At 49.2% G+C, this 20,832-nt stretch overlaps 1 protein-coding gene across 1 annotated transcript in view; it reads left to right on the top strand.

Moving 5' to 3' along the window:
- tmem62 (transmembrane protein 62) overlaps positions 1-20,513 on the top strand; it is a 51,782-nt gene extending 31,269 nt beyond the window's left edge. Inside the window, exons 9-14 of the mRNA XM_070878718.1 lie at positions 2,219-2,378; positions 7,478-7,591; positions 11,190-11,274; positions 14,087-14,191; positions 17,910-18,028; positions 18,762-20,513. Of these exons, the coding sequence (XP_070734819.1) occupies positions 2,219-2,378; positions 7,478-7,591; positions 11,190-11,274; positions 14,087-14,191; positions 17,910-18,028; positions 18,762-19,088 (910 nt within the window). The 3' untranslated portion in view covers positions 19,089-20,513. The remainder of the gene's footprint in view (positions 1-2,218; positions 2,379-7,477; positions 7,592-11,189; positions 11,275-14,086; positions 14,192-17,909; positions 18,029-18,761) is intronic.
- Positions 20,514-20,832: the final 319 nt, after the last annotated feature.

Consider the following 20,832-nt stretch of genomic DNA (forward strand, 5'->3'; position numbering starts at 1 on the left):
CACAATATTTTTTAATGCCCCGATGATTTATCTCCAGGATTACTCTCAGAAGTGTCCTGGAGATGAATCTTCAATTTGTGAATACACCAGGGCAATCGTCATCAGAGGCAGTCCCTCGAAACGAGGATGACTTGCTTCCACGCTAAAAAAGGATAAGTTCACAGGTGTTTCAATGAAGGACCCGAACTACATTCTGAAGGGTGGACGATGCCTGTGCGTGGATTTTTTTAACGTGTGTGGGCTGTTGCACACCAGCCACCACACGGGCTTGACAGAGCTAGGTCTTGGTCCAGTGGCAAGGGTTAACCAAGACGACTGAAGAACCAGGACAATCAAAGGGTTGGTAACTCTCCCGTTAACCCACCAACCCTCTGTAACTCGATGTCCCCCACTCGTTCAGCTCCCTATTGAACACGTGCAGCCAATCCACAATCGAATCAATTTATCGAGGAAGACTTGCTTCCACTCTAAAAGTGAGTTCTCAGGTGACTGAACAGTCCAATACGGGAATTACAGTCCCTGTCACAGGTGGGACAGAGAGTCGTTGAGGGAAAGGGTGGGTGGGACTGGTTTGCCGCACGGTCCTTCCGCTGCCTGTGCTTGATTTCTGCATGCTCTCGGCGACGAGACTCGTGGTGCTCAGCGCCCTCCTGGATGCACTTCCTCCATTTTGGGCGGTCTTGGGCCAGGTGTCGGTGGGGAGGCAGCAGATCCCCTGGGAGGAGACGCGCACCAACGTTGGCGTCCTCGACCAGGCCAACATCCCCAGCATTGAAGCACTGACCACACTTAACCAGCTCCGCTGGGTAGGCCACATTGTTCGCATGCCTGACACCTGACACAAGACTCCCAAAGCAAGCGTTCTACTCGGAATTCCTACACGGCAAGCAAGCCCCCAGGTGGGCAGAGGAAACGTTTCAAGGCCACCCTCAAAGCCTCCCTGATAACGTGCAACATCCCCACTGACACCTGGGAGTCCCTGGCCAAAGACCGCCCTAAGTGGAGGAAGTGCATCTGGGAGGGCGCTGAGCACCTCGAGTCTCCTCGCTGAGAGCACGCAGAAAACGAGCGCGGGCAGCGGAAAGAGCATGCGGCAAACTAGTCCCACCCTCCCCTTCCCCCAACCACTGTCTGTCCCACCTGTGACGGAGACTAATTCCTGTATTGGACTGTTCAGCCACCTAAGGACTCATTTTTAGAGTGGAAGCAAGTCTTCCTCGATTCCGAGGGACTACCTATGATTTGAGGGTCCTCTTTAAAGACCATCTTTTTTTTTAAAAAAAAAGCAACTACAGAGGAATCTCCCTGCTGTTGGCCACTGGGAAAGTCATCGCAAGAATCCTCCTCAACTATCTTCTCCCTGTGGCTGAAGAGCTCCTCCCGGAGTCGCAGTGCGGATTCCGTCCACTAGGAGGTACAACGAACATGAACTTCACCGTGTGACAACTACAAGAGTCCCTCATCCTTGGTCAATCAATCAATCATAGGCAGTCCCTCGAAGCGAGGATGACTTGCTTCCACGCCAAAAAAGGATGAGTTCACAGGTGTTCCAATGAAGGACCTAATATTCCAGGTTCCCGAACTACATCCTGAAGGGTGGAAGATGCCTGTACATGGATTTTTTTAATGTATGGTGACCGTTGCACACCAGCCACCACACGGGCTTGACAGAGCTCGGTCTTGGTCCAGTGGCAAGGATTAACCAGGATGACTGAAGACCTGCTCTGCTGCACGGGCCTAGTGCGTGCACATCGCAGTGTGGGCTGGCCCGTGCTGCCCCTGGCCCCGAACTCATGCCTCTCCTGGGCCCAGATCATGTCCTTCTACAGTCTTTTGTCGCTCCTTTGCCCCGACCTCGCTGTATCTGCCCATGCTCCAATCACCGACCTGGACCTTGATGACGTCACTCTTTGCTGCCGTCGCCCTCCTGCACCAGCTCACACTGCTCCCTGAAGTAGTCTCCCGGGACCTCCACGCTGCTCCCAGGGCCGCTCACCTCCGTTCCTTTTATGGCTCCGACCTGCCTCTGATGTTCTCACGCTGCCCTCATCCCTGGTACCATTCTGGTAAGCCCCCTCACCAATCCCTTGACAGCCTTCCTAAAGTTTGCCGTTATAAAGTGGCTGGTATAAAGTACACCGTTATCAACTGAGGGATTTAATGCGGTTTTTGTAATTCAGTTATTGCTGATAATGAATTTTTTACATTTCCTCGTTAGGGTCCTGGTCTTCTCGCCATCACAAGTCACCTCGGTCCTGGTCAGTATTGACAGTATCAGTATGGGCAGTGCGGCCCACGTCAGAGGGCCACTCTTCTCCCTCCTCTGGCAGGCTGAGAATTACAGTAAAGGAATACACTACATTGAAGTCCGAGCACAGGTAACCAGATACATGGTTTTCTCACTGATACGCCTGTTGCAAGACTCTGTGCACAAAGTCTGTATGTGAATAAATTTGTTGTTGAATAGTTTGGGTAACAAATGACCAGTTCACAAGATCCTTAAAAGATTTCTTTACACTCTCTTCCCCGCTCTCCGTTCCCCCCCCCAAATCTAATTTTTTTGATGTCTACAGGTACAGTTCCAGAGGCACCAGCCACTCTATACTGTTACTCTGCTCAAATAGTCATCTCCATGCGAGTGTCAGCAGGATATTTGACCGTGGAGGATATCACTGCCAACATCTGCCCAGTCATCCTTCAAACTCCACACATGTGGTCAATGTCCATAAACTTGGCCTGTGTTCCCTGGAGTTTAGAAAGTTGATCTAATCGATAGCTTTAAAGTAATCAAGGCATTCAATGGGATAGATACAGAGAAGCTGTTTCTTTGGGTGGGGAATCGAGAACAAGGAAGTGCAATCATAAAATTTAGAGCCAGGCCGTCGAGGAGTGAAATCCCTTTTTCACACAAAGGGTAGTGATAATCTGGAACTCCCCCCCCCCCCCCCCCCCCCCCCTCCCCCCCAAAAGAAGCTGTGGATGTTGGGGGTCACTTCGAGCGCTCCAGCCGGAGATCGATTAGATTGTTCGGTAAGGGTTTCAAGGGAGCAGAAGTGGGCAAATGGCATCAAGGAACAGATCGCCCACAATCCAGTAGGTCCTCCCTAACCTTGTTCAGTTGGTACAAACTGGCTACTCCAACACAATTTGTGCCCTTCATCCATAAACTTGTGGTCATCCAAAACTCCGCTGCCTTTATCCTAACTCGCACCAAGTCCCGTTCACCCATCACCCCTGTGCTCGCTGACCTACATTGGCTCCCAGTCCAGCAATGCCTCGAGTTTAAAGTTCTCATCCTGGTTTCTGATCCCTACATGGCCTCTCCTCCCCATCTCTGTAATCTCCTCCAGCCCTACACCCCTCCCTATCTCTGTAACCTCCTCCGGCCCTACCTCCTCCCACCCCCTACGCCCCTTCTGATCTCTCTAACCTCCTCCCTCCTGATCTCTGTAACCTCCATCCGCCCTAAACCCCTCCCTATCTTTGTAACCTCCTCCTGCCCCTTCAACCCTCCCAATCTCTGTAATCTCCTCCAGCCCTACACCCCTCCCTATCTCTCTAACCTCCTCTGGCCCTACCTCATTCCGCCCTACACCCCTCCAGATCTCTCTAACCTCCTCCCTCCTGATCTCTAATTCCAGCCCCTACACCCCTCCCTATCTCTGTAACCTCCTCCAGTCCTACACCCTCCCTATCTCTGTAACATCCTCCAGCACCTACACCTCTCCCTATCTCTGTAATCTCCAGCTCGACACCCCTCCCTATTTCTGTAACCTCCTCCAGCCCCTACACCCCTCCCTACCTCTGTAACCTCCTCCAGCCCCTACACCCCTCCCTATCTCTATAACCTCCAGCTCTACAAGCCTTTTGAGATCACTGTGCTCCTCCAATTCTGGCCTGAATTTTAAATCGCTCCAACATTGGCAGCCATGCCTTTAGCTGCCCTCAGCTCTGGAATTCTCTCTCTCTCTCTCTCTCTCTCTCTCTCTCCTCTCGCCTCCAGCTGTATTGTTCACTCATGATGACTGGACGTTATTCGTCAATAGTGTCAGTCGTGGCTCAGTGGGTGGCACTTTCACATCCAAGTCAGAAGGTTGTGGGTTCAGGTCCCACTCCAGGGATTTGAACATGTAAAACCAGACTGACACTCCAGTGCAGTGCTGAGGGAGTGCTGCACTGTCGGAGGTGCCGTCTTTCGGATGAGACGTTAAACCGAGGTCCCGTCTGCCCCATCAAGTGAATGTAAAATATCCCTGGCACTATTTCAAAGAACGGGTAAATTTCCCCGGTGTCCTGGCCAATACGTATCCCTCAATCAAAATAACAAAAAACAGATTATCTGGTTATCATCATATTGCTGTTTGTGGGAGCTTGCTGTGCGCAAATTGGCTGCTGCGATTCCCACATTACAACAGTGACTATACTCCAAAAGTACTTAATTGGCTGTAAAGCGCTTTGAGATGTCTGGTGGTCGTGAAAGGCGCTATATAAATGCAAGTCTTTCAGGTCTTCTAATAGATTCAAAAAAAAGCAGGCCTTTTATCAATACTGAGTAGCAGGTGGTCAGAGGATAGGTTCCGGCCATGTGCAGATAGGTCTGTGGACACTGACAGCAGGTTTTTATTGCGCTCTGTTCAGCCAGTCCCTACTGTGGATAATTGTTTTAATCTCCCGCTGTTTATGGTTTAATCACCTGTGTTTCTCTTGGCAATGGTTTGGCTCCACCTGCTGGAGGTACAAGGCATTGCACAGCATGAAATTAAACTCCTCCTCAACTTTGGTCAGAATTAAACATAGAAACATAGAAAATAGGTGCAGGAATAGGCCATTCGGCCCCTCGAGCCTGCACCACCATTCAATAAGATCATGGCTGATCATCATCTCAGTACCCCTTTCCTGCTTTCTCTCCATACCCCTTGATCCCTTTAGCCGTAAGGGCTATATCTAACTCCCTCTTGAATATATCCAATGAACTGGCATCAACAACTCTCTGCGGCAGGGAATTCCACAGGTCAACAACTCTGAGTGAAGAAGTTTCTCCTCATCTCAGTCCTAAATGGCCTACCCCTTATCCGAAAACTGTGTCCCCTGGTTCTGGACTTTCCCATCATCGGGAACATTCTTGCCGCATCTGACCAGTCCCGTCAGAATCTTGTATGTTTCTATGAGATCCCCTCTCATCCTTCTAAACTCCAGTGTATAAAGTCCCAGTTGATCCAGTCTCTCCTCATATGTCAGTCCCACCATCCCGGGAATCAGTCTGGTGAATCTTTGCTGCACTCCCTCAATAGCAAGAACGTCCTTCCTCAGATTAGGAGACCAAAATTGAACACAATATTCCAGGTGGGGCCTCACCAAGACCCTGTACAACTGCAGTAAGACCTCCCTGCTCCTATACTCAAATCCCCCAGCTATGAAGGCCAACATACCATTTGCCGCCTTCACCGCCTGCTGTACCTGTATGCCAACTTTCAATGACTGATGTACCATGACACCCAGGTCTCATTGCACCTCCCTTTTCCTAATCTGTCACCATTCAGATAATCTGCCTTTGTGTTTTTGCCCCCAAAGTGGATAACCTCACATTTACCTCACGGTTTCAAAAAGATGGCGTGTTCCTCTCTGGCTGGTCAGGGTAGACGTGTGAACCCAAAGGGGGATATTCTGCAGAATTGCTCCATAATCCTCAGTAACCAAAAGGCCAAAGGTGCATACTTGCCGATGTCTCTCAGTTGCCACTGCCTTTGTGCTTTAGCCTGGTGGTTAACCATCGTCTGAGGGCCGGTTATTTAGCCTAGAAATGGCTCAGTAGGTAGCACTCTGAGTCAGAAGGTTGTGGGTTCAAATCCCACTCCAGGGACTTGAGCACATAAATCTAGGCTGACACTCCAGTGCAGTGCTGAGGGAGTGCTGCATTGTCGGAGGTGCCGTCTTTCGGATGAGACGTCAAACTGAGGCCCTGTCTGTTCTCAGGTGGACGTAAAAGATCCCATGACACTATTTCGAAGAAGAGCAGGGGAGTTATCCCCGGTGACTTGGCCTATATATATATAGATATTGCTCAAACAGCACTCAAAACAGATTATCTGCTCGTTATCACATTGCTTTTTGTGGGATCGTGCTGTGTGCACATTAACTGCCATATTTACTATAGATGGGCCGAATGGCCGCCTTCTGTGCTGTAACCATTCTATGATTCTATGATACTTCATTGGCTGTAAAGCACTTTGGGCCATCCTGAAGTTGTGAAAGGCGTTATATAAATGCAATTATTTATATTATTTAGCAGTCCCAAAGCCATGGAGGCAGCACCTTCCCTTGCATGTGGCATGCTTGGAATTAGTGCCATTCCACATGATACACTGGCCGTTAAATTCACCGTTACTGAACTGCAAATTACAGCTAGTCTTTTGTGAGATTGAGCAGCTCTGATGGGTGAAGAGAATGACTTGCTACCGGAGAGGGATTAGAAAGCACTGTAGCCTCTGTTGGAATAATGGAGATATCACTCCGGGGTCACATTTATATGCAGCGTTCTCGCTGTACACCATGGCGACCTGCAACAGAGGACCGAAGGCCGTGCGTTTGATTCCCAGTCTGCACTGTGGGCTGATCTCAGCCACAGCCTGTCATTGGGGCATTCGAGGGGGCAAATCAGCCAGAATTACTGTCCCCGATCGCAGTGCTGGGCTGTGTATCTGTGGACGCTGAATGAGTGAATTGGGCTGGGCTATGATGCCTCCCGCGCTCGAATTGCCTGCCCAGTGTGTCTCAGCTCGCGTATGAAGAATGGCAGCAACACAAAGTGCCTGGTGTCCATGACAGTGCCCCAACAGGAGTGAATGCTTTCAGTCAAAGATAGGCTGAGAAAGTGGCCAGAAGCAAATACACATTAAAACATTCACTGGCCAACTGTGGCATTGTCTCTGCGAGCTGTTGAAGGAAGATGCTCCAGTTGTGAGCCTGACGCTCCCCTTGCCTTGGTCTGATGCTAAGTCGGCATTGTCCCAAATCGAACCAACAGACCTACGGCCCTTTGCATTGTGGGAGCACTTCCGTCAAAAGCCATTGTGTAATCGAGTCCATTGTCGTTGCCCCTTGTTCCCCATTGCAGACCCTGCACATGCTCAGTTGATGTTGTCACATGTGCAGCCTCGTTGACCTGGCCCGTGTTGGAGGGTAACACAGGACAGCCATGCCAATGGGAAATGATTGACCTGCACGGGTGGGTTGGGAGGTCAGCCGGCCCGTGGCCAGACCCGAGACACTGGGCCCGGTCAGCAGGAGCCATCTTGCTTGGCGCCCGACCTCTCCCTCCCTGTCACATGTCGTGCTCGAGCGAGGGCTTGGCTCTCTCTGTCAGCACCGGCGCTGGTTCCGGGACATTTTGGGATGGCCTCTCTTTACCATGGCTTGGTGAATTGCTTGCGCGCTCTGTTCCTCACACACACCCAATCATTTCTTTTCCCCTTTTCAGGACACAGCTGGAAGAACTACGGTTAAAGGTCACGAGTTTGCAACGGACGAGATTGGATTGCTGCCTTTCGGCCTTACGGCCTCATTCATCCTCCTGGCTCACCACCTCTTCATGGTAGGTGGAATGTATTTGCTCCATGGGTTCTTTGCCTAATAGCAATGTGTTGCTGTGAATTCTTAAGAATTAGTTGGTTTATTAGCAAACGTTTAACAATCACACTACATGTTACCAGTTCATCCACCAGGCTCACAGCCAGCTGCCTCATCGTGGATCCCCCGAACCCAACTGGCTGGGGTTTTATTGAGTCTTGTGAATATCATGTGATTGGCTAAGCCACTCCCAACTCAACAGCTCTACAAACCTGTGAGCATCCTCACCGGTGCACACATTATACACGACAGTAAGTACGAGTGTGTCAACTTCAGAAGTACAGCAAAGGGACTTGGATTTATGAAGGGCATGGGTTGGATCACAGTTGGGGTTTTTTTTTAATCATTCACTGAGTGTGGGTGTCGCTGGCAAGGCCAGCATTTATTGCCCATCCCCAATTACCCCTTGAGAAGGTGGTGGTGAGCCACCTTCTTGAACTGCTGCAGTCCGTGTGGTGAAGGTGCTCCCACAGTGCTGTTAGGGAGGGAGTTCCAGGATTGTGACCCAGCAACGATGAAGGAACGCCGATATATTTCCAAGTTGGGATGGTGTGTAACGTGGAGATGATGGTGCTCCCATGCACCTGCTGCCCTTGTCCTTCTGAGTGGGTTTGGGAGGTGCTGTCCAAGAAGCCTTGGCGAGTTGCTGCAGTGCATCTTGTAGATGGTACACACTGCAGCCACAGTGCGTCGGTGATGGGAGTGAATTTTTAAGGTGGTGGATGGGGTGCCAATCAAGCGGGCTGCTTTGTCCTGGATGGTGTCAAGCTTCTCGAGTGCTGTTGGAGCTGCACTCATCCAGGCAAGTGGAGAGTATTCCATCACACGCCTTGCTTGTGTCTTGTAAATGGTGGAAAGGCTTTGGGGAGAACATAAGAAATAGTTGCAGAGCAGGCCATTTGGCCCCTCGAGCCTGCTCCGCCATTCAATAAGATCATGGCAGATCTGATCATGGACTCAGCTCCACTTCCCTGCCTGTTCCCCATAACCCTTTACTCCCTTATCACTCAAAAATCTGTCTACCTCCACCTTTAAATATATTCAATGACCCAGCCTCCGCAGCTCTCTGGGGCAGAGAATTCCATAGATTTATAACCCTCAGAGAAGAACTTCCTCCTCATCTCAGTTTTAAATGGGCGGCCCCTTATTCTAAGACTATGCCCCCTAGTTTTAGTTTCCCCTACGAGTGGAAATATCCTCTCTGCATCCACCTTGTCGAGCCCCTTCATTATCTTATATGTTTCGATAAGATCACCTCTCATTCTTCTGAACTCCAGTGAGTATTGGCCCAACCCACTCAACCTATCTTCATAAGTCAACCTCCTCATCTCTGGCATCAACCTAGTGAACCTTCTCTGAACAGCCTCCAAAGCAAGTATATCCTTCCTTAAATACGGAGACCAAAACTGTACGCAGTACTCCAGGTGTGGCTTTACCAATACCTTGTACAGTTGTAGCAGGACTTCTCCACTTTTATACTCTATCCCCCTTGCAATAAAGGTCAACATTCCATTTGCCTTCCTGATTACTTGCTGTACCTGCATACTAACTTTTAGTGTTTCATGCACAAGGACCCCCAGGTCCCTCTGTACTGCAGCACTTTGCAATTTTTTTCCATTTAACTTATAATTTGCTTTTCTATTACTTCTGCCAAAATGGATAACCTCACATTTTCCCACATTATACTCCATCTGCCAAATTTTTGTCCACTCACTTAGCCTGTCTATATCCCTCAGGAGGTGAGACACTCGCCGCAGAATACCCAGCCTCTGACCCACTCTTGTAACCACAGTATTTATGTGGCTGGTCCAGTTAAGTTTCTGGTCAATGGTGACCCCCAGGATGTTGGTGGTGGGGTATTTGGCGATGGTAAAGCCATTGAATGTCATGGAGCGATGGTTAGACTCGCTTGTTGGAGATGGTCATTGCCTGGCACTTATGTGGCGCGAATGTTACTTGCCACTTATCAGCCCAAGCCTGAATGTTGTTCAGGACTTGCTGCATGCGGGCATGGGTTGTTTCATTATCTGAGGAGTTGTGAATGGCACTGAACACTGCAATCATCAGCAAACATCCCCACTTCTGACTATGATTGAGGGAAGGTCATTGATAAAGCAGCTGAAGATGGTTGGGCCTAGGACACTGCCCTGAGGAACTCCTGCAGTGATGTCCTGGGGCAGGGATGATTGACCTCCAAAACCACCACAACCGTCTTCCTTTGTGCAAGGTATGACTTCAGCCAGTGGAGAGTTTTTCCACTGATTCCTATTGACTTCAATCTTACTAGGGCTCCTTGGTGCCACACTCGGTCAAATGCTGCCTTGATGTCAAGGGCAGTCCCCCTCACTTCACCTCACCTCTGGAATTCAGCTCTTGCCCATGTTTGGACCAAGGCTGTAATGAGGTCTGGAGTTGAGTGGTCCTGGCAGAACCCAAACTGAGCATCGGTGAGCAGATTATTGGTGAGTAAGTGCCGCTTGATAGCACTGTTTATGACACCTTCCATCGCTTTGCTGATGATTGAGAGTAGACTGATGGCACGGTAATTGGATTTGTCCTGCTTTTTGTGGACAGGACATACCTGGGCAGTTTTCTACATTGTCTGGTAGATTCCAATGTCGTAGCTGGAATGGAACAGGCATGGCTGGTTCTGGAACACAAGTCTTCAGCACTACAGCCGGGATGTTGTCAGGGCCCATAGCCTTTACTGTATCCAGTGCGCTCAGCGTTTCTTAATAGCACCTGGAGTGAATCGAATTGGCTGAAGACTGGCTTCTGTGATGGTGGAGACCTCAGGAGAAGGCCGATATGGATCATCCACTCAGCACCTGGCTGAAAATGGTTGCAAAGGCTTCAGTCTTGTCTTTTGCACTCACGTGCTGGGCTCCCCCATCATTGAGGATGGAGATATTCATGGAGCCTCCTCATCCCGTTAGTTGTTTAATGGTCCACCACCATTCATGACTGGATGTGGCAGGACTGCAGAGCTTTGATCTGATCTGTTGGTTGTGGGATCGCTTAGCTCTGTCTATATTATGCTGCTTCCGCTGTGTAGTCCTGTGTTGTAGCTTCCCCAGGTTGCACCTTGTTTTTAGGTACGCCTGGTGCTGCTCCTGGCATGTTGTTCTGCACTCCTCATTGAGCCTGTCATGTGATTGAGTACCGCTCTCCTGTTTGTTATTTCACCTAATCAACTCTCCTGTCTATCTTCTATTATCCCGCTTGGCATCCGCTCCCTTGTTTCTACACTACTGCACTGTTCCCCATTATATTATATTCCACTTTTTCTGCTTGTATTATATTATCTGTTTGTTTCCTACATTGCAACTGACTTCAAAAAGTGCTTCTTTATTTCTTTTCTTCGATCTCACTCCGCCTTGCTCTCCATAGAGAGGGGTAACCCATCAAAGCTCACTCCGAAACGTGGCGCCATTCAAAATAGCTTCTTGGAAGAACTACCAAAGGGAAGATGGGACCGATGCGGAGATTAGTGAGCAGTGTTGAAGCAGGGTGGGCTGTGAACTGGAGCTGTTGACATGATGGCGTGCCTTTATACATTTCAGGTCCGGGGTGTCTTTGTTCTGGTTTTGCTGGCCAATATCCTCCTCATGATCGCCTTCCGATACCAGAGGAAACCACAGCTTAAAGGCAAGTTCAGTGTTTTGCGTTCAGTACTAAATGCTGTTAAAAAATGTTGGTTATGTTCAGCAGCTCTCAGCTGGGTCGTGGGGTGGTCAGTCATAGGTGGTCCCTCGAACGAGGATGACTTGCTTCCACGAGAGTTCACAGATGTTTCAATGAAGGATCCGATATTTCAGTCCTGAACTCCAATTGAGGGGGTGGAAGATGCCTGTGCGTGGATTTTTTTAACGTGTGGTGACCGTTGTACATCAGCCACCACACGGGCTGGACAGAGCTCGGCCTTTATCCAGTGGCAAGGGTTAACCAGGATGATTGGAGACCTGCTCTGCTGCACGAACCTAGCACATATCGCAGTGTGGGCTGGTCCGTGCTGCCCCTGGGCCCTCGGCTCTTCTGGGCCCCGTACCCTCATTTGCCGCACCTCCACCACGATCTCTCACCGCTGCTCCGCTACAAAAACATTCACCGAACCTCCGTCACGATCACCCACCAAATCTCAGCCACGATCCCTCATCACTCCTCCGCCCCGATCACTTGTCGCAAGTCCGCCACGACCTTCCATGGTCCTCTGCTGTACCAGGGGCCAGGCGATGCTCCTGCCCACGCTCCAAACGGCGACCTGGGTCCTGATGACGTCACCTTGAAGCCGTCGCACACTTGGAGCGGCTCGCGCTGGAAGCTGCAGTGGCTCGCACCAGCTCTTACACTCCCAACCTGCGGTGGTGTCCTCTCGCAGGTCAGGGCGGCTCACGGTGTTCCAGGGCCATGGGTGGAGTACTTTGCTGTAGGGAAATACTCTATTTCTAAACGGGATCAACACTACAAGAGAAAGTCCAGCTCCTGTTGAGGATGCATCTCCGAGGCTCCCTCTGGCTTAGTGAGTGTGTCCCGTGAGCTTTGCACACTCGGGGGTGGGGTGTCATTTTAATTATGGGCGATGGTGTAAAATGGGCAATATGTCGGTTTGCCAACTCTGGTTGGACGTATTCCTGGAGGTGTCATCACATGACCTCCTGCCTCCAACCACTGCACTCCCTCTCTCGCCATTGGTTGGCCCACACGTCCATCCCCATGGTGTCCCGCCCCCACACTCTCCTCATTGGTCGCTCATCATGTCCATCCCCATGGTGCGCCGCCCCCACACTCCTCATTGGTTGCCCATCATGTCCATCCCCATGGTGCTCCGCCCCCACACTCTCCCCATTGGTCGTCCAACATGTCCATTCTCGTGGTGCCCCGCCTTCCCAGCCAATCGGAAAGCCAACAGACTCTTCCTTATCCGATTGGATGATTCTTTTCTGTCAATCAAACAGCATTTTTTCCCCCCATCTGATATATTTATTACCAATAACCAAAGTGTTCAAAGAATTCTGATCAGTGCCGAGGTGATTACAGTCGAAGAGGCAGTTGGGAATGGTATGATTAGTCTCAGCTCCCGGGGGCCAGAGAAAGGGGAAAATTGGCCAGGATATCCTGTCCTTGCGCCTCTCCAGTGATCCTTGTTTGAGTGCGTGAGTGAAGGATAAGATCGGACTTGGTTGCAATCCCTCTTTCCCACCCACCGTGATCAAATATCTCACCAATACATGCAGTTGAAGCTCAGACCTGAAGCAGAGCCAATTGGAAGTGGTATTAGAGGCTGCTCTGTCTGTAGAACAGTACTTCAGCCAATGGTTTGTAGAATGAGGGTAAAATATATGGGGTGAATCAGTTTTTTTTTTTAAAAACTCAGAAAAATAAGAAAACAACAGAAGCAGAGACGAGATTAGGATCATTTCTTTTACGCAGCGAGTTGTTGTGATCTGGAATGCATTGCCTGAAAGGGTGATAGAAACAAATTCAATATCAACTTTCACAAGGCAATTGAATACAGACTTGAAATGTTTTGGTTTCCATATTTAAGAAAGGATAGACTTGCTTTGGAGGCAGTTCAGAGAAAGTTCACTAGGTTGATTCCGGAGATGAAGGGGTTGATTTATGAGGAAAGGTTGAGTAGGTTGGGCCTCTACTCATTGGAATTCAGAAGAATGAGAGGTGATCTTATCAAAACGTATAAGATTATGAGGGGGCTTGACAAGGTGGATGCAGAGAAGATGTTCCCTGATGGGGGAGACTAGAACGAGGGGCATAATCTTAGAATAAGGGACCACCCATTTAAAACTGAGACGAGGAGGAATTTCTTCTGAGGGTTATGAATCTGTGGAATTCGCTGCCTCAGAGCTGTGGAAGCTGGGACATTGAGTAGATTTAAGACAGAGATAGACAGTTTCTTAACCGATAAGAAAATAAGGGGTTATGGGGAGCGGGCGGGGAAGTGGAGCTGAGTCTATAATCAGATCAGCCATGATCGTATTAAATGGCGGAGCAGGCTCGAGGGGCCATATGGCCTACTCCTGCTCCTATTTCTTATGTTCTTATTGTTGTGTATGGAGAAAAGAGTCAGACTGAACACAGAGCTCAAAGTAAAGTGTGACCTTAGTCTTTTATTGCAGTTCTCCAGAGTGCCTCACCAACCTGTGAAGCCTCCTTAAATACCTGTGCTCCCACGGGATTATGGGATCCCTTGGGACTCCAGGGGATGAGCCCTCTGGTGGCTGTTGAGTGGAAATACAAGTTTACATATATAACACTTATGAATACAGACTTGAACTGTTAAGGTTTGCAGGGCCATGGGGAAAGAGCGGGGGAGTGGGATTAATTGGATAGCTGGCACAGGCTCGATGGGCTGAATGGCCGCCTTCTGTGCTGGATGATTCTCTTAAAACTTAAAATTGCACTCATTTCTTGTCAAATAATTTCAATCTTTTTTCCCCTCCAGAGAGCCCTGGTTTCTTCACTCTGACAATGTTCTCATTGCACGTGTTCTGTAAGACCAACATGTTCTACTATCCAATGCTGCTGTTCACCTGCTACACAGCTGTGGGTGAGTATTTCACACTCCAGGTCCCTCCATTATCCCCACCAGCCCCTCCAGATCCACTCACAATCTGCCTGCTGGTTCATTCCGCATTTTAACAAGTCTTGTTGGGTTTCTTTCTAAACAAGTGGCGCCGTGTTGTCATGGCAACATTGCCTCCAATACGTTTCATTTGAAGAGCGTTGGGCATGTTATTTCTCCTGGCCCTTCCCCACTTTCTGTTGTATCAGTTATTTTCTTTCCCGCCCAGCTTTTCCCACACCAGGCAGATTCCGGAAGTTTTCATCACCTGACTGCCCACCTCCAACAGCCACCCCATCGGCTCCCGCCATTGGTCACTCGATATGCCCGTCCTCGCGGAGCCCCGCCTCCCCACACCGATTGGACAACAAACAAACTCTTAGTTACCCAATTGGACGGTTCTTAACTGCGTCGGTCAAACAGCCATTTTCCCCCATCTCCAGTTTTATAACTAATGCACAAAAATGTTCCAAGAAAATGGGGAACAGATATCACCATTTTTGTGACTGCGCCTGTGATTTTTCTTCTGGTTTGCTGTCAGCGCAGATTCACCTTTAATTCCTGGAGACTCCAGGGCAATCCTGGAGGGTTGGCAACCCTGCGTGCATCCCCCTACACTGGGTCACAGGAAACGTGGCCATGACATTCTGGTGCGGGAGTGGGGTAGAGCAGCCTGGGATGACCCACCCTCCATTGTTGTCCACTTCATGCCTCCCTATCTCTGCAACCTCCTCCAGCCCTACAACCCTCCCAGATCTCTGTAACCTCCTCCAGCCCCTACACCCCTCCATATCTCTAACCTCCTCCAGCCCTACACCCCTCCCTATTTCTAATCTCCACCAGCCCTACACCCCTCCCTATCTCTGCAACCTCCTCCAGCCCCTACACCCCTCCCTATCTCTGCAACCTCCTCCAGCCCTACAACCCTCCCAGATCTCTGTAACCTCCTCCAGCCCCTACACCCCTCCCTATCTCTGCAACCTCCTCCAGCCCTACACCCCTCCCAGATCTCTGCAACCTCCTCCAGCCCCTACACCCCTCCCTATCTCTGTAACCTCCTCCAGCCCTACACCCCTCCCTATCTCTGTAACCTCCTCCAGCCCTACAACCCTCCCAGATCTCTGTAACCTCCTCCAGCCCCTACACCCCTCCCTATCTCTGCAACCTCCTCCAGCCCTACACCCCTCCCTATCTCTGCAACCTCCTCCAGCCCTACACCCCTCCCTATCTCTGTAACCTCCTCCAGCCCTACACCCCTCCCAGATCTCTGCAACCTCCTCCAGCCCCTACACCCCTCCCAGATCTCTGCAACCTCTTCCAGCCCCTACAATCCCTCCCTATCTATCTCTGCAACCATCTCCAGCCCCTACACCCCTCCCAGATCTCTAACCTCCTCCAGTCCCTACACCCCTCCCAGATCTCTAACCTCCTCCAGTCCCTACACCCCTCCCAGATCTCTAACCTCCTCCAGCCCTACACCCCTCCCTAACTCTATAACCTTCTCCAGCCCTACACCCCTCCCTAACTCTATAACCTCTTCCAGCCCCTACACACCTCCCTATCTCTGTAACCTCCTAGACCTCTGCGCTCCTCCAATTCTGGCCTTCTACACATCGGATTTCTTTCGCTCAACCATTGGCGACCGTGCCTTCAGCTGCCTGGGCCGTAAGCTCTGCAATTCCCTCCTGTGATGTATTTGCTTCATGGCTTCTTTGCTTAAGAATTCAGAGCAATACATTGCTGTTAAGAACCAGTTGATTTATCAACAACGGTTTAACAATCTCCCTACACATTTATAGTTCATCCCCGAGGCTCACATCTGCATACCTCATCGTGGATGACCTAGACCCAACTGGCTGGGGTTTTATTGAGTCTTGTGAAGATCATGTGACTGGCTAAGCCACTCTCAATGCAACAGCTCTACAAACCTGTGAGCATACTCTCAGGTTCACACATTACACCTCCTTAAACCGCTCTGCCTCTCCACCCCTCTCTCCTCCTTTATGCCGCTTGTTAAAACCTACCTTCTTGACCAAGGTTTTTGGTCACCTATCCTACTATCTCCTTCTTTAGCTTGGTGTCAGATTTTGTCTGATACACCTCAAGCCACTTCACAGGAGTTTAATCATTATGTTGAAGGCGCGAAATAAATGCAAGTTACTGTTGCTGATTGTTGCTCTGGGTCTGACCATTCCTGCGTGCTAATCTAACAACACATTTCTGTGATGAGTGTTGAACTCTACTTAACAACCCATTTATTATCATTTGTCACATAGGCTATAATTTAGAAAATATAAAGCATTTTCAGGAGTGTGGAGGGAAGAAATAAAGTGAAGATTACAAAGTAAACAAAACAACAACAACTTGTATTTATATAGCACCTTTAACGTAGTGAAATGTCCCAAGGCGCTTCACAGGAGTATTATGAGATACAAATTTGACACAAGGCGAAATTAGCGAAGGTGACCAAAAGCTTGGTCAAAGAGGTCGGTTTGAAGGAGGAAAGAGAGGTTTAGGCAGGGAGTTCCAGACCTTGGGGCCTAGGCAACAGAAGGCACGGCCACCAAAGGTTGAGCGATTTATAATCAGGGATTCTCAGGAGGCCAAATTAGAGGAGCACAGAGATCTCAGGGAGGGGTTTGTGGGACTGGAGGAGATTACAGAGATTTGGAGGGGCGAGGCCATGGAGGGATTTGAAAATAAGAAAGAGAATTTTGAAATCGAGGCGTTGTTTAACCAGGAGCCAATGTAGGTCAGTGAGCACAGGGGTGATGGGTGAGCGGGACTTGGTGCGAGTTGGGACATTTATAATCATCCAGTTCAGGTCTGTGAAAGATCTGGTGTGAATTGTAAAAAAGTTTTACTATACAGAAACCTTTTGCCAAGTTTGATCGGATCTTTTCTTCCCTCACACCTTGCCACTTCAATCATACAGTCTCAAACATCAGGGAAATGTGACTGATTGCTAGAAATGTATTTTGAAGCTGGAGCCTTGCATTGTTCTATGAAGTAGTACTGTGACCCATCCTGTACTTTAATAAAAATTGAACAAACCACAGTTGTACAAGAGTGGTCACCAGTAAAAGCCCATCATTTGTTCCCTCTGATATTTATATTTCTCACGGAAGTTTGGTTCACTAAGGTGTGAGAGATGGGTGGAGAGGGAAATGCTTCCACCCCTCCCCTGACCCTCCATCTTTGAGCCTAGTGTTAACATCAAGCAGAGGTTAAAGAAAGAAAGACTTGGATTTATATAGCACCTTTCACGACCACCGGACATCTCAAAGTGCTTCACAGCCAATGAAGTACTTTTGGAGTGTAGTCACTGTTGTAATGTGGTAAATACGGCAACTAGCGCAGCAAGCTCCCACAAACAGCAATGTGATAATGACCAGATAATCTGTTACACCAGAGATAACGCCCCTGCTCTTCTTCAAAATAGTGCCTTGGGATCTTTTACGCCTACTTGAGAGGGCAGACGGGACCTCAGTTTAACGTCTCATCCGAAAGACGGAACCTCCGACAGTGCAGCGCTCCCTCAGCACTGCACTGGGAGTGTCAGCCTAGATTTATGTGCTCACATCCCTGGAGTGGGACTTGAACCCACAACCTCCTGACTCACAGGCAAGAGTGCTACCCACTGAGCCACAGCTGACAGAGTTTGCATGTGAAGTCCTGGCCATTCACTTTCCCTCTGTTGCAGGGCCCTGGTTCATCGGTGAGGTGATAGACGGCCGGTTTGGAGCCTGCTTTGTCTTTGGTATGGTCGTGGACGGGCACTTCTTGGAGGGAAGCCTGACTTTCTTCGTCGGAATCCTTCAGGTAAATGGACGAGCCTCGGTTCACAATATCCTCACACGCTGCACCCATTGGCTCATCCACATTTCAGTGTTGAGATTAACGTTCCGGGTTACACGTTCATAGAATCATACAAAATTACAGCTCGGAAGGAAGCCATTTTGGTCCATTGTGTCCGCACTGGCTGACAAAGAGCTATCCAGCCTAAACCCACCTTCCAGCTCTGGGTCCGTAGCCCTGTAGGTTACAGCACTTCAAGTGCACATCCAAGTACTTTTTAAATGTGGTGAGGGTTTCTGCCTCTACCACCCTTTCAGGCAGTGAGTTCCAGACCCCCACCACCCTCTGGGTGAAGAAAGTTCCCCTCAACTCCCCTCTAAACCTCCTACCAATTACTTTAAATCTATGCCTCCTGGTTGATGATTCCTCTGCTGAGGGAAATAGGTCCATCCTATCCACTCTATCCAGGCTCATCATAATTTTAAGCACCTCAATCAGGTCTCCCCTCAGCCTCCTCTGTTCTAAAGAAAACAAACCTCAGCCTATCCAATCTTTCCTCATTGCTAAAATTCTCCAGTCCCGGCAACATCCTCGTAAATCTCCTCTACCCTTTCTAGTACAAACGCATCTTTCCTGTAATGCGGTGACCAGAACTGCACGCAGTACTCCAGCTGTGGTCTAACCAGTGTTTTATACAGTTCATACTATAGTTTAATTGTACCTGTATATTTAATTTTTTTCCTCTTGCTCCGTCCAGCTGACCTTGTTTAACATGCCGCTGATGGGCTACCTGTGCTGGTGTTTGCTCCTGCGCTGTCGTGGAGCCTACTTCCACTCGCACGTCAAGTACACGGGCTGGGTCCGCACCATCTCAATGCACTTCTTCATGGCCGTGCTGCTCCTGTGGCAAGTCTACGGCAGCTACATCCTGCTGGTCACCTACGGCATAGCCGCCTTCTTCCTGTCTCCAGTGAGAACCTGGTCAGTGCTCTTGGCCCTGGTCCTTGTCTACAAGGCCTGGACTCTCAACAGCTCCTCCATCCGAACGTTTAGGGCCGAAATGAAGAACTGCCCTTACTCCTGATGACCTTCCGAGGGCAGGCCGAGAGCTGGACACGCAGTGATGGAACGCCACCACTCCCACTCGCATCTCTCCAACACCCTCCATTCCCCCTGGGTGACTGAAGATAAATATCAAATTATTCCTTCCATTGCCCTCCTCCTCAAAAAAAAAAAAAAAAACTTCTCCAACCCGCTGCAAGGTACAAATCTACTGAAGTGCGCATGGAGATTGAGACTGTTCGAAGCAGCTCACATTTTACCTCATTGTCACCAAGTATCTTTTTGGTTTAGTGTTCATGCTGGTGGGAAGCTGAGGGGTGAGTGTGTGAGCGTGTGAGCATGTGTGCGCAAGTGTGGTGCCCTCTGGCAATGGAAAATGCATTGCCTTCTTCCCACAAGTATTCCTTCGTGACAGGACCCCAGCGAGGGGTGGGAGGGGTGTGATGGGGAGGAAGGGGGGGTTATAGAACCACAGCTGCTGCCCTGGATTCCACACTGGTTTCCAAGAACAATGTGTGTCACTGAAAGCACAGTGGGTGGTTTTGAAGACTGAGGGGCGTTTGGACGCTATGTTAAAGTTTCAGAATATTTGTATCACACTGTATAATTCTTAATTTAATTTCAAAACTGATTTCATTACATGAGACAAAAGAAAATTACTGCGGATGCTGGAAATCTGAAATAAAAACAGAAAATGCTGGAAACATTCAGCAGATCGGGCAGCGTCTGTGAAAAGTCATCGACCCGGACCGTTAACTCTTGTTTCTCTCTGGGTGCTGAGGGAGTGCTGCACCATCGGAGGTGCCGCCTTTCACTTGACAAAGACGTTAAACCGAGGCCCCCATTTGCCCTTTCAATTGGGTACAAGATTCCCAGGCACTGTTTTGAAGACGAATAGGGGAGTTATCCCCAGTGTTCTGGCCAATATGTATCCCTTAATCAACATAATGATCAGATAATCTGTTTTTGTTATCACATTGCTGTTTGTGGGAGCTTGCTGTGCGCAAATTGGCTGCTGCATTTCCTACATTACAACAGTGACTACACTCAGTGTTTCAGTAGCTGTGATGCACTTTGGGACGTCCAGAGGTTGTGAAAGGTGCTATATAAATGCACGTTATTTCTCCACAGGTGCTGCCCAACCTGCTGAGTGTTTGCAGCATTTTGTGTGTTTATTTTTAATTGAGTGAATTTATTTTGGGTGCCTTTATAATCATAAAAATGAAAGAATCCTTGACACAATTTGCAAAATTACTATCGAGCAAAGCAATGAATCCCAACTCCTGGAGTTTGGGAATACGACTGCAGAGTTCTGATGCATGTTGAACATGAGGTGAATCACCTGGGTCTTGCATGGAGGGAGTTCCTGTTAACATTTTATTGTGAGTGGATGTTGGTTGTTATACAGGAACACATTTTGAAAAAAATAAATGCCAAAATGCTGTTTGATGTTGTCAAAACCCAGTATAAAACGCACATGTCTCACCAACATCACTGCTGGGCTTTTAGTCACAACAACAACCTGCGCTTATATAGTGCCTTTACTGAGCGGAAACCTCCCAGAAGCTTAATCCACCAACAGTCGACACACAGCCACACCGGCAGATATCGGGACAGGTGAAGGTTTGGAGGAGGGAGAATGAGATAGAAACATAGAAAATAGGTGCAGGAGTAGGCCATTCGCCCCTTCGAGCCTGCACCACCATTCAATATGATCATGGCTGATCATGCAACTTCAGTACCCCATTCCTGCTTTCTCTCCATAC

Source organism: Pristiophorus japonicus, chromosome 4 (assembly GCF_044704955.1).
Source record: "Pristiophorus japonicus isolate sPriJap1 chromosome 4, sPriJap1.hap1, whole genome shotgun sequence".
NCBI lineage: Eukaryota > Metazoa > Chordata > Chondrichthyes > Pristiophoridae > Pristiophorus > Pristiophorus japonicus.